This window comes from Hirundo rustica, chromosome W (genome assembly GCF_015227805.2).
Source record: "Hirundo rustica isolate bHirRus1 chromosome W, bHirRus1.pri.v3, whole genome shotgun sequence".
NCBI lineage: Eukaryota > Metazoa > Chordata > Aves > Passeriformes > Hirundinidae > Hirundo > Hirundo rustica.
Window position 1 is genome coordinate 23,099,135 of NC_053487.1, and position 10,088 is coordinate 23,109,222.

At 41.2% G+C, this 10,088-nt stretch overlaps 1 protein-coding gene across 1 annotated transcript; it reads right to left on the reverse strand.

Moving 5' to 3' along the window:
- Positions 1 to 328: 328 nt before the first annotated feature.
- On the reverse strand, positions 329 to 9,827 carry LOC120764855 (malignant T-cell-amplified sequence 1-like). Its single transcript, XM_040088971.2, has 6 exons — positions 9,752 to 9,827; positions 8,984 to 9,136; positions 6,585 to 6,682; positions 5,369 to 5,502; positions 4,282 to 4,349; positions 329 to 1,539 (listed from the first exon to the last, which is right to left on the reverse strand). The coding sequence occupies exons 1-6, from the start codon at positions 9,760 to 9,762 to the stop codon at positions 1,458 to 1,460; spliced, it is 546 nt and encodes a 181-aa protein (XP_039944905.1). The 5' UTR covers positions 9,763 to 9,827; the 3' UTR covers positions 329 to 1,457.
- Positions 9,828 to 10,088: the final 261 nt, after the last annotated feature.

Sequence of the window (10,088 nt, forward strand, 5' to 3'; positions counted from 1 at the left end):
GGGGAGATATTGTGACAGGTAAAAGAATTATGAAAGAAAGGCCTCATAAAGTCAGGCCTGCTCTGCTAAATTGCCAGAGTTAGCCTGTCACTTCTTCTAAGTAATTTGCAAGTTCCCATGCAAAAACAATCTTAGTATGAAAACTCACTAGCTATCGCCGAGGCCGGAACCTTTGTGCTAGCTCAGTTTTCCGCAACGGACAATTTTGAGTGGGACACATCTCCTGAAGAGATGACGGGAAGCATGTCTTAAGCACTCTGCTCTGTTCTACTGCTTGAATATCTTTGCTAGGCGCAGGTTGGAAACAAGGAGTGAGAGAGAGGCAGTCTGTGTGTGATCCAGAAGGGTTTATTCTTCTGAACAGCCAGTGACTGACCTCAAGCATCGGACACAGCAGGTTATAAATCGGGAGGATTCAAGGGGCAAGTAACAGCTTCTGACCAATAGAGGGAGGGTAAGGGGGGTAAACATGGACTTTAGGAACTAATAGGAAACCAGTGTAAGGAAAACAAATTATACAGACAAATGGAACACCGGGGATTAGGGGAACGTTCTGACAGAGATTAGTCCAGTAAAAAGACTGACTTAGAACATTCAGGAAAAAGGGTTGGGGTTTGCATAACTGACAGGTCCGGGGAGCAAACAACTTTTGGGACAAAACCACAAACTTAGGCAAAGGGGGTACAGAACAGTCCCTGTAACACTACAACTTGAACAGACTGCAACAATTAACATAACAACCTATTCCTGGGTTGAAAAACAAATGCACCTGCAATAACAAGGGATTTGCCCCATGAGAATCAGTAAAGAAAATATGTAAACAATCCAAGAATAGAAATATTTGATGGACAAGTCGAATACCCTTTACTAACCAATAGAGTAATTGGCAAGAAAGCTATTAACCAATTAAAGTTGCACATAAGGTCTGTAAAAACTGTATAAAATGAATTGTGATAATAAAGAATTGGCTTTTCCTGCATGAAGATAATGGAATCTCAACTAACTTATTACAATAAGAAAACCTGATTTCTCCACATTTAAGAAACTAGATAGACTAACAAGATGTCAATCAGAAGAAAAATTCTGAAATGCTTCAGAGGTTTTATAAACCATATTTATATTTCACACACACTTTATATTACTTTTAGAAGAGCACAAAAATGTAAACATTTCTTGGCTTTTTCCTCCTTTCCATTTGAAACAGTCTACTCGCAGTCCATGCAGAATCTTTCATCAAATATCTTCAGTCACTGAAGATTCAGGTTTAACACAAAACAAAATAACTAATAAAAAGAAATCTAGAAAATTATTGTAGCCTAACAGTACTTTTGCATTCGATTTATTTAGCATAGCCACAGAACAAAATAATTTGTACATTCAGTCACATTAAAAACAAGGAATTACAAAGCAGTCCACATTTAATCTAAATGCATTCCTTTGGCGTAATAGTTCTTGTTTCACTTGTATGTCTTCATATGCCAAAGGCCATCATTTAAATAGTGGATATTTTCAATACCAATCCCTTTGTTGACCTTCTCACTGTAGAAGGAAAAACATACAGAAGTATTAGCTAGGTTAAGGAGATCACTACAAAATATATTATTTCAAGCAAAAACTGCAACATTTGTCAACTGGAAGGGGAAAGCTATCAACCACAAAGTCATTATCTTCCACAGCAGGTGGACAAGGAACAATATATGTTATTACATGTGCCCACATTGCTGACTGATAAGAGGACAATATTTGCCTTCCACATTTTTTCAACAGCTTTCCACAGTATTTTTACTAGTCCTTTTTGGGACACAGTTCTTCAGACAACACTTCTGCTACTTTTCTTAATTTTAGCATTTCTCTATCAAAGTAGCACAGCAGTTGTGAGCCTTCCCCTCCCAGCAAAGAATGTGGTACAAGACAACTGGGATGTGGAATCTAACAAGTTCTGCTTTCAAGTTTGCCACTGTGTCCTGGGGTGACTGTGTATCCCCCAATCATCTATTGGGTGCAAAGGGGAGGGAAGCACCGTTTGTTTTTCCCCAGGAAAACTCTGCTCCTCGGAGTGACCTTGAAGCGGGGGAGTCGGAACACTGCAAGACGAAAGAAGCTCTTGTTTTTTTTCCCTGGCAGTTAGTTAGTTTAGTGCGAGCGTAGTTAGATGCTGTAGAATAGCTGAAGCTTTTTGCTTTTTTTCTCCTCTTTGTTTTTCCTTCCTTTTTTTCTTTTTTACCCTCTCCTCAGAACTGTTCCAACCTCTCCGGACTAAGAACCTGGGGGAAGCACCGGGGGGCCTCCACAGGAGACCCACCCCACCAAGACCAGCCCTGCACATCTCCTTTTCTCCCAGCACCAGTGGAGACAGAGCAGCAGAGCACAGTGACTATCTTCAAGAGGAGACTTTCTTTAAGTTTGTTATCCCTCCGTAAGCGGCACAAAGCTCTTGTCATCGGGTATTGTGCTGGGAGTGCTTTGCCTGTTTAATAAACAGGTTTTTTCCACTTCTCTCTGAGGAAGTCTTTTCCCGAACCGGTTGGGGGAGGGGAGCCCCGTGGGAGGGTTTCTCCCAAAATCTGCCTGAAACCACAACACACTGACACAATCAAATGCAGGTGAGCTGCCTCACTTCTAGCTGCAGGTCATCTACCCACTTAATAAAGAATTTAAAATGTTAAATTTATGTGCCAAGGACTTGCAGTTTGTTACAGACATGCTATCCTCTATAGTATATCTTTTGTCATGTCATCTTTTAAAAATTGCTGGTTTGTGTCTGCATTGAATGTGTTTATTTTTCCAGTAAAAAAAAACAAACAAAAAAACAAAAAACCCCCCAAAAAAACCTAGTTTTGCCACAATAAACAAGACAAATCTCTTTCTGGGAGTGAGAACAAGTTTAATTCCCCTGGAGAATATAATTTACTCTATTTATACCAAGTGTTCTATTACTTAACCTGTCCAAAAGTAATCAGAAAGGAAAATGCTGCTAACACAATATTAACATATTATATGTAGTAATCACACCAAGAGATTGAAATCCCACTGCATAAACCAGAAAATTGTGGAACAATGTCACACAAAAAAGCAGCTAACAGGCTGCAGAGAGGAGTATCATTTCATTTTCCTCTCCAGTTCATGTTGCTTCTCACAGGAATAGGATATTCAGCTGCAAGGCTGGTGGACTTGAAGTTAGGTGTACAAAGGACCTTTAGCTTGCAATGATCACAGTGTATCACTGCACTCTTAGGACTGGGACACAAGTAGCTTTTCTTTCCACTTACTCTTGGAGTCTTTTGAAACACCACAAAGAATCCTGAAGAATATAATTCCTCAACAGCTACAGCAGGTCCAAATCCAGGTTTCTGCAGTCTCACTCTATTCCTATCCTCTAAGACATTCCCAACCCTCTGCTTCGTGCTACTATTACAGCATAGGACAGGCTTCTGCTGAGAATTAACCACACAAAAAAGACTGACTTGTTTTCACCAAAAAAGCTTCCTCACTGCCACAAGTGACAGATGGGTCTGGAAACCAACACAGCCCAAACCTGCTGGGTGCATCTCACATCCTACAAGATGTTAATAGAACTTAAAATGACAAAGTGATTTAGCTACTTATAATTTAGCACTATCTGAAAGCCAAGAACAACTAACATCCATTTCAATCTTCTATATCTTTTTTCCTTCTCAAATGGTTTTCAGTTTATCCCCTAAGCAGACCTCTAAATTTCACAAGAGGCTCAGCTAAGTTAGTCAGCACAGCAAGCAGGAATGCTGCATGTGGGTACACCCTAAAGAAAAAGAGCAGGCCATGGAAAAAAACAAGCCTAGACAGGCAATCACGCTCCAGTAGGACTTGAGTCTCTGCTGTCCCTGCAGACAAAAATCTCTTCAATGTTTTCAATCCATTCAAATCCAAATTACATCTCTTGCCTAGCCCAGGTAGTAAAGACTTGATAAAAGTATGTTTTTGTTCAACAAGATCTTTGAGAAAGTATGATCCGAGCACTAGAAATACTAACATTCAGTAGTAGTACTAATGTTTTGTGTCTTAAAATCCATATTCACATGAAAAGAACTATTTTGATTCCCAATAAGAACAGAAGACATTCCCTGGCTCCTTTTCTTTCCCTGAATATCAGTCAACAAAATTAAATCTTACAAACTCTGTACTTGAACAACACATGCTGCAACAGCAATGCAGTAACCTTGACAGTGGTGCTTATACTCCAAACTAACATAAGAATAACATGAGACAGGTTATATTTCCGTTTACACGTTATAAAACACTTACATGTCCTCAGCTGACATCTTCATTACTCCCACACATAATGCATGTTGTTTTCCCTCTGCCATTATTGCCTACAAATTACTGCTAAGGAAAACAGACTTCTTTTTAAACTATTTCAGAAAAGTAAAAGCAATATGAAGAAATTACTTCCAAAAACACTTTCAAAAGCCAGTGTTGAACTTTTAACCTTTTAGTAATTCTAGAGCTCCAGCTCTTAAAGATAAGCAAAACAATGCACTGAATTTAACAACTGGATCAGTGTGTAGAACAAAGCATGTATTTATGAACTTGGAACAGCAATTACAGAAGAAATCTCCCAGTGCTACATTTCTTCCTTTGTGCCCAACACAGAGATGACAGTTTCTGCCTTTCTGGAACAAAACAGCACATGTTTGTGGGGCCATTTTAGATTCCAAGGCACAGAAGAACTGAGACACCAATTTAAAAACCACAAGTACTGAAATCATGTGTCCTTTCCAGAGCTTAGCAACACGTGATGCTAACTGCTGATCTTTTCCTATAGCATCTAACAACAAAAGCAGCACAGCTTGGTGTTATAAATGCTGTATTTGTTCAGGGTGCTTTTCTCAGTAATATAATGAGAGAATTAGCACACTTTCCTCATTTTACATATGCTAAATTCATCAGATACATAGAGCAAGTCCTGACTGCAGTAAAGCTGACCCTAAACATCTTTCCTAATTCCCTAGGAACAGGAGAGAATTCTTGTGAAGGGAATACAAGACTAAGGAGGCAGGGGACAAATTACACTGCACCTCATCTACTTTTACCATTCTGCATAAAATCACTAAGGAGCTCCACTTACCAATGAGATTAATGGAACAGCAGCCCACCCAACGGTACAGCAGGAATAGTTATGTGGTTTGGAACATACAGTAAGTGAAAAAATATGAACAATTTTAACTTTGCCAAGCAATATCTAAACCTCTGCAGTTCCTTTCTGATTACTAGTTATTTCATGAAATCCAATTAAAATCCAAAGTAATACAAATAATTATCAACTGAGAACACAAGAACAGAAATTTAACTCATCACACAGTGAGCAATAATTCATAGTTAAGAAGGATACAACAACAGTGTCAACAGCAGCAGGGTAAAGCTTTGCTCCAGGAGACGTCAGGCCAGGGCACATTATGTTAGCTCCACTCAGGACAAATTTAATGGCGCCTTTATCAACCTGCTGATGCGGGAGAATAAATGGGTCTAGGAGGGGAAAGATACAGCATTGCAATTAATACAGCACCATGACAACATGAATAGCTCATTATCAAGTCAGTTTAAATGGGACAATTAGATATAGTGTCCTGCAAGGGTAGGAAGTTTGAGAAACAATTACCAGAGCTCCTGCTGGACAGCACCATCCCAGAAGGACACAAATACTGACTCAAAAGGACACAGGTACTGTCCTCCCAGACCACACCTCTTATCTGAAAACCAAACATATTCCAGCACTTCAGGCTAAGGCTCCTGCAGACTCGCAGACCCATAGACTGAGCAACAATTTTCTCCTAGGGAAAACAACCATCCAAGTGCCCATCCTAAGAGATCTTAAAACCAAGGGGTCTTAAATCCTGCAAACTCCATGTACTCTTACAAATTACTCCAACATGAAAGAAAAACGGTTTAATGTTAACAGAACAAAAAAGGCAAACATGGACAAAATTCATGAAAGCTGTCATCTCTACAAGCCATCCTACAAGTGGAGGCACCCTCTTGAAGTATTTCCAACACTGAGATCTGACTGCATAACGTTTTTTGGGATCCAAAACAAAGTAACACAGTCAAGTAGAACAGCAAAAAAAAAATAAAATTGCAAGAGTAAATTGTGAAAAGTAAAAAGCATGCAGCATAAGTTCCTACAGGAGACAGATATACATTACATCATTAAACTCAGGAAGACAATATTTTTCTAGTAAGATCTTACAAGTATTTGTATAACAAGACTTGAAAGAAAAAAGATAGGGACCAACAACGGCAAATTTATATCTCTGTCTCAGGGGAGCCTCTCAAGATTTTTTTACAGAGCTCTGCACAATTTAATTCTTACTTATCAAAGTTCATATTGCTTAACATATAGCATGGAAGCAATTCACACAGTCATGTGAAACAGAAAATTAATAAATTCCAGTTTAAAAAGTATACTGTATCTTTAACATCTATTCTGGAATGTGCATATGCATGGAATATATGAAATGGAAGCTCTTTTTAATTTGGTTCAACAGATGTCCTGTGGAATCACACTGTCACCCTTCTCTTCCCAGCACAACCACCCTCAGGAAACTTACATTTGTGAAGCAACCTTAGTGTCGGGTAAAAAATCCCTTCTCTTTGCCTGAAGAACAGCAGCTCCCCATTCACAGTGAGGATTTCTATATGTTCATGACTGCAAGATTAAAAAAAATAAATTCCAAGAACTACTTAACCCTTCTATAGTTTAAATACAAATAATGGTTTTAATCCAATAACCGGGCGGAAACACCAATTAATGTAGTGGTTTCACGTTCGCCAAATTCTGGTTGCCAAATTTAGTGTAGTGGCCTTAGTGTTTATTCTCTTTCTGTAGGAGAAAGATTAGGAGAAAAGCAAAGCAGGCTCAAGCTTAAAAATGAACAAATCGTTTTATTAACACACACTAAAAGAATGGAAAAATAAAGGTGGGGAAAAAAACTAAAAAAAAAAAAAAAAAAAAAAGAATGAAGCTCCAAAAACACTCTTCCCTCCCCCTAAAAACTGTTAACTTTCCTACAAAATAACATAAAGAGACAAAACTTGTGATTTTCAGTCAGTTTCACTATTTGAAAATAGTCTTTCAACAATCTTTAGGAGAGAAGTCTCACTTAGAGTCATGGATCCCACTGACAACCTAGAACAGTTCTCTTGTGGGTCTTAACTGTAACAAAAAAAAGCCACATGGGGAAACCTGCTTTCATTAGCAGTTTCCCAAGCTGCTTATGGGTCATGGGTCTTAGACTTTTGCATATTGGGGTGTCACCATTTAAAGATTAATAACTCCAAAGGCAAAGGATTCTTCATCTCAAAGTACAGATATCTTCTCACTTCTTCACTGGCACAGAGGGCTTCTCATCTCTATCCCTGTTCAAGCATCTTATGGGATTAATATCACTTAGTCCATCACAAACACCTGTGCTCAAATCCACACACAAATCAAAACAATCATCTCCCCAAATGCATATCTTTCCCATGATTTAAAGGGATAATCTAAAAATAGAGCTCATTTCCATGGCTCAATAAAGATGGAATGACAAACTCCTCAACCCCCTGTCCCAGTAGTCTTTTCACTCTAGCTCCACTGACTTCATGCTGTGTCTTCTCTATGTTCACTCTGTCCCTTTTCTTTTCTCTCTCAGAGAAGGGTTAAGCTTTGGAAGCTTCATTTTGCCAGGACAGAGTTAAGTCTGCCCAGAGTCTTTTTCTCTCTTGATGCAACTCATGGTGTTAAGATTTTCAAGACTGCACTGGTGAGGGGGGGAGAAGAACTCACGCAGAATCATCAGAGATCAGAGGACCCGGGCAGTCCGGAATAAAAAAAACCCAGGCAGAATCATAAATGCCTTTTTTGCCCACCCCTCAGTTTAAATCGGGGCAGGCCCCAGCCCAGCCAGGCCCATAGCTGGTATCAGGGGCCCGGCCGGTGGTCCTGCCCGGCCCCCCCATCACCAGCAGCAGATGGGGCCCAGAGGCACAGCCCAGCCAGGGCCGCTCCTCTGGGCCTGGGTAAGACCAGCACCGGCCGCCCAGCTAGGGCAGCGGGGCCCGGCCAATCCCTGGCTGCCGCACAATGTTACCTTTCTCTCTCTCTGGCCAAAGGGAAAAGGGCTGACCTGCAGGAAATCAGTTTTTTTTTTTTATATGGATACTTCCCAAAGTCACAATTGACATTCTCAGTGGTCAAAACAGATACCAATATCCCAAACTAGCCCTCTGATAGGTCCCTGTCCTTTCTAAAGCAATTCCCAGGTCCTGACCAGGAAATACATTCCACATTTCTCCATAACTAAAAACCTGTGCCAACTCATGACAATACAGTATTTTACTTTATGGAGTCTGGTCTATCTTAACACCTGAGAATAAAAACAGTCAATTTAAAACTAAAAAATATTATCCTTTTGTATGACTTGTTCTACAGCAGTGGTCTCCTGTTCACTTCTTCCCCCTTGGAGAAAAAAAGAAACCTACTGACAAAATACACAAACTGCATTTCTTTGGTATTACTTTTTGAATGCAATACAAGGAGTGAATAAGAACTCAGCAAAAATGTACTACCCTCTATTTAGAAAAAGATAAAATAATCAAGATAGTATATGGAAGCCCAAAAATAGTACAAAATGTTGCTGACAGGAATCCAAACAATTTTGAGCTTCCATGTCCATAAAGCTGAATGCTTCCCTTCAACAACAGGCTGATCCTTAGAGAGACCCTGAATATACTGCACATTAACTACTAGGCAGCAGTTTTAGGTTCCTCAAGCATCCTACTAGCATCTGCCTTTAAAGCACAATGAGCACATGCCAACTTTCTAGCTTGGCCATAATACAGACTACTAGCTATTAAGAGATGATGGATGCCTATCAAAAGTGCTATGTTTATCTACTGTACAAAGTAAACATACAAAGGAAGCAATCCTAGCACCTTAAAAGCAAAGGTTAAGAGAAAAGATACTTACCATCTTACGATTTTGACTGGATCTTTCTTTGGCATAATTTGGTTTAGCCATGGTTCAATAACAGGAAATTGGTCTATCAGTTGATTCTTGATACCTTTAATAACTGAAGTCTTCAGCTGGATACAGTTTGATACATTGTCCTTTTCATCAAATCTGTCAAGTGAGTGACAAGTGAGTGTCAAGTATTTTAGAAATGCACAATTTGCTGCACAAAAGATGCATTTTTCAGTAGCTGTCTTCAGAAACGTTTATAAATTCACTGTAAAAGTATAATAGCAGACTGACTGTCCAACTTTCAAATGCAGGATTTTGTGAGGCTTAAATTTGTCTCCTGGGAACACTGGGCTGGGGGAGGGCAGGGGATCCTCCTCAGTAGCCTGTCTTCATCTCTAAACATTTTGTACGGCCACAAAACACGTATTTAATCTCACAGATAAACCTTGGCACATAGTGCTATTTTATTCAACTCCAAGAGTACTTTGCTGGTAACACAAACACCCACAGCCCTGTCCCGATGCGAATCCTTCACGTCCACCACAGAAACACGAACGGCGCTTTCTACCACCCGAAGTTGGGACAAGTTAATGAATGACCCAGCTCCATTTAACGAGCGAATGCCCAAGGCAAAGCCGAGGGCTACGGGCGGCGCTGCCCGAGGAGGCCGCGGTGCCGCTCCCGTCAGCGCAGCGCCGAGCCCGGGGCTGAGGGGGCGCCGGGCCCGCTCCCCTTCCCCCGCGCCTCCCACGCCCCCAGCCCTGCCACACTCACTTCTTGAACATCCTGCGGGCGGGGGGCGCCGGGCGGGCAGGCCGGGGCCGGCGGGCGGGCGGGCACCCACAGCCTCGGCGCTGCTCACACGCGGCTCCGGCCGGGCCGTCCCTCCCTCCGCGCCCGCCGGAAGCGCCGCTCCATCCCCGCGGAACGGGCGGGGCCAGCGGCAGCACAGCGGGCGCCGAGGCGGTGCCTGTGCCAGTATCCTCGGCATCATCTCCTGCCTACTCGCTGCTCCTTGCACAACAGCGGCGTTATTAGGCTTTCACAACAACCAGGTGCGTGGTACTTACAGGGACGGTGCTGTTTTCCCAGGTAATATATCATTTTTCAA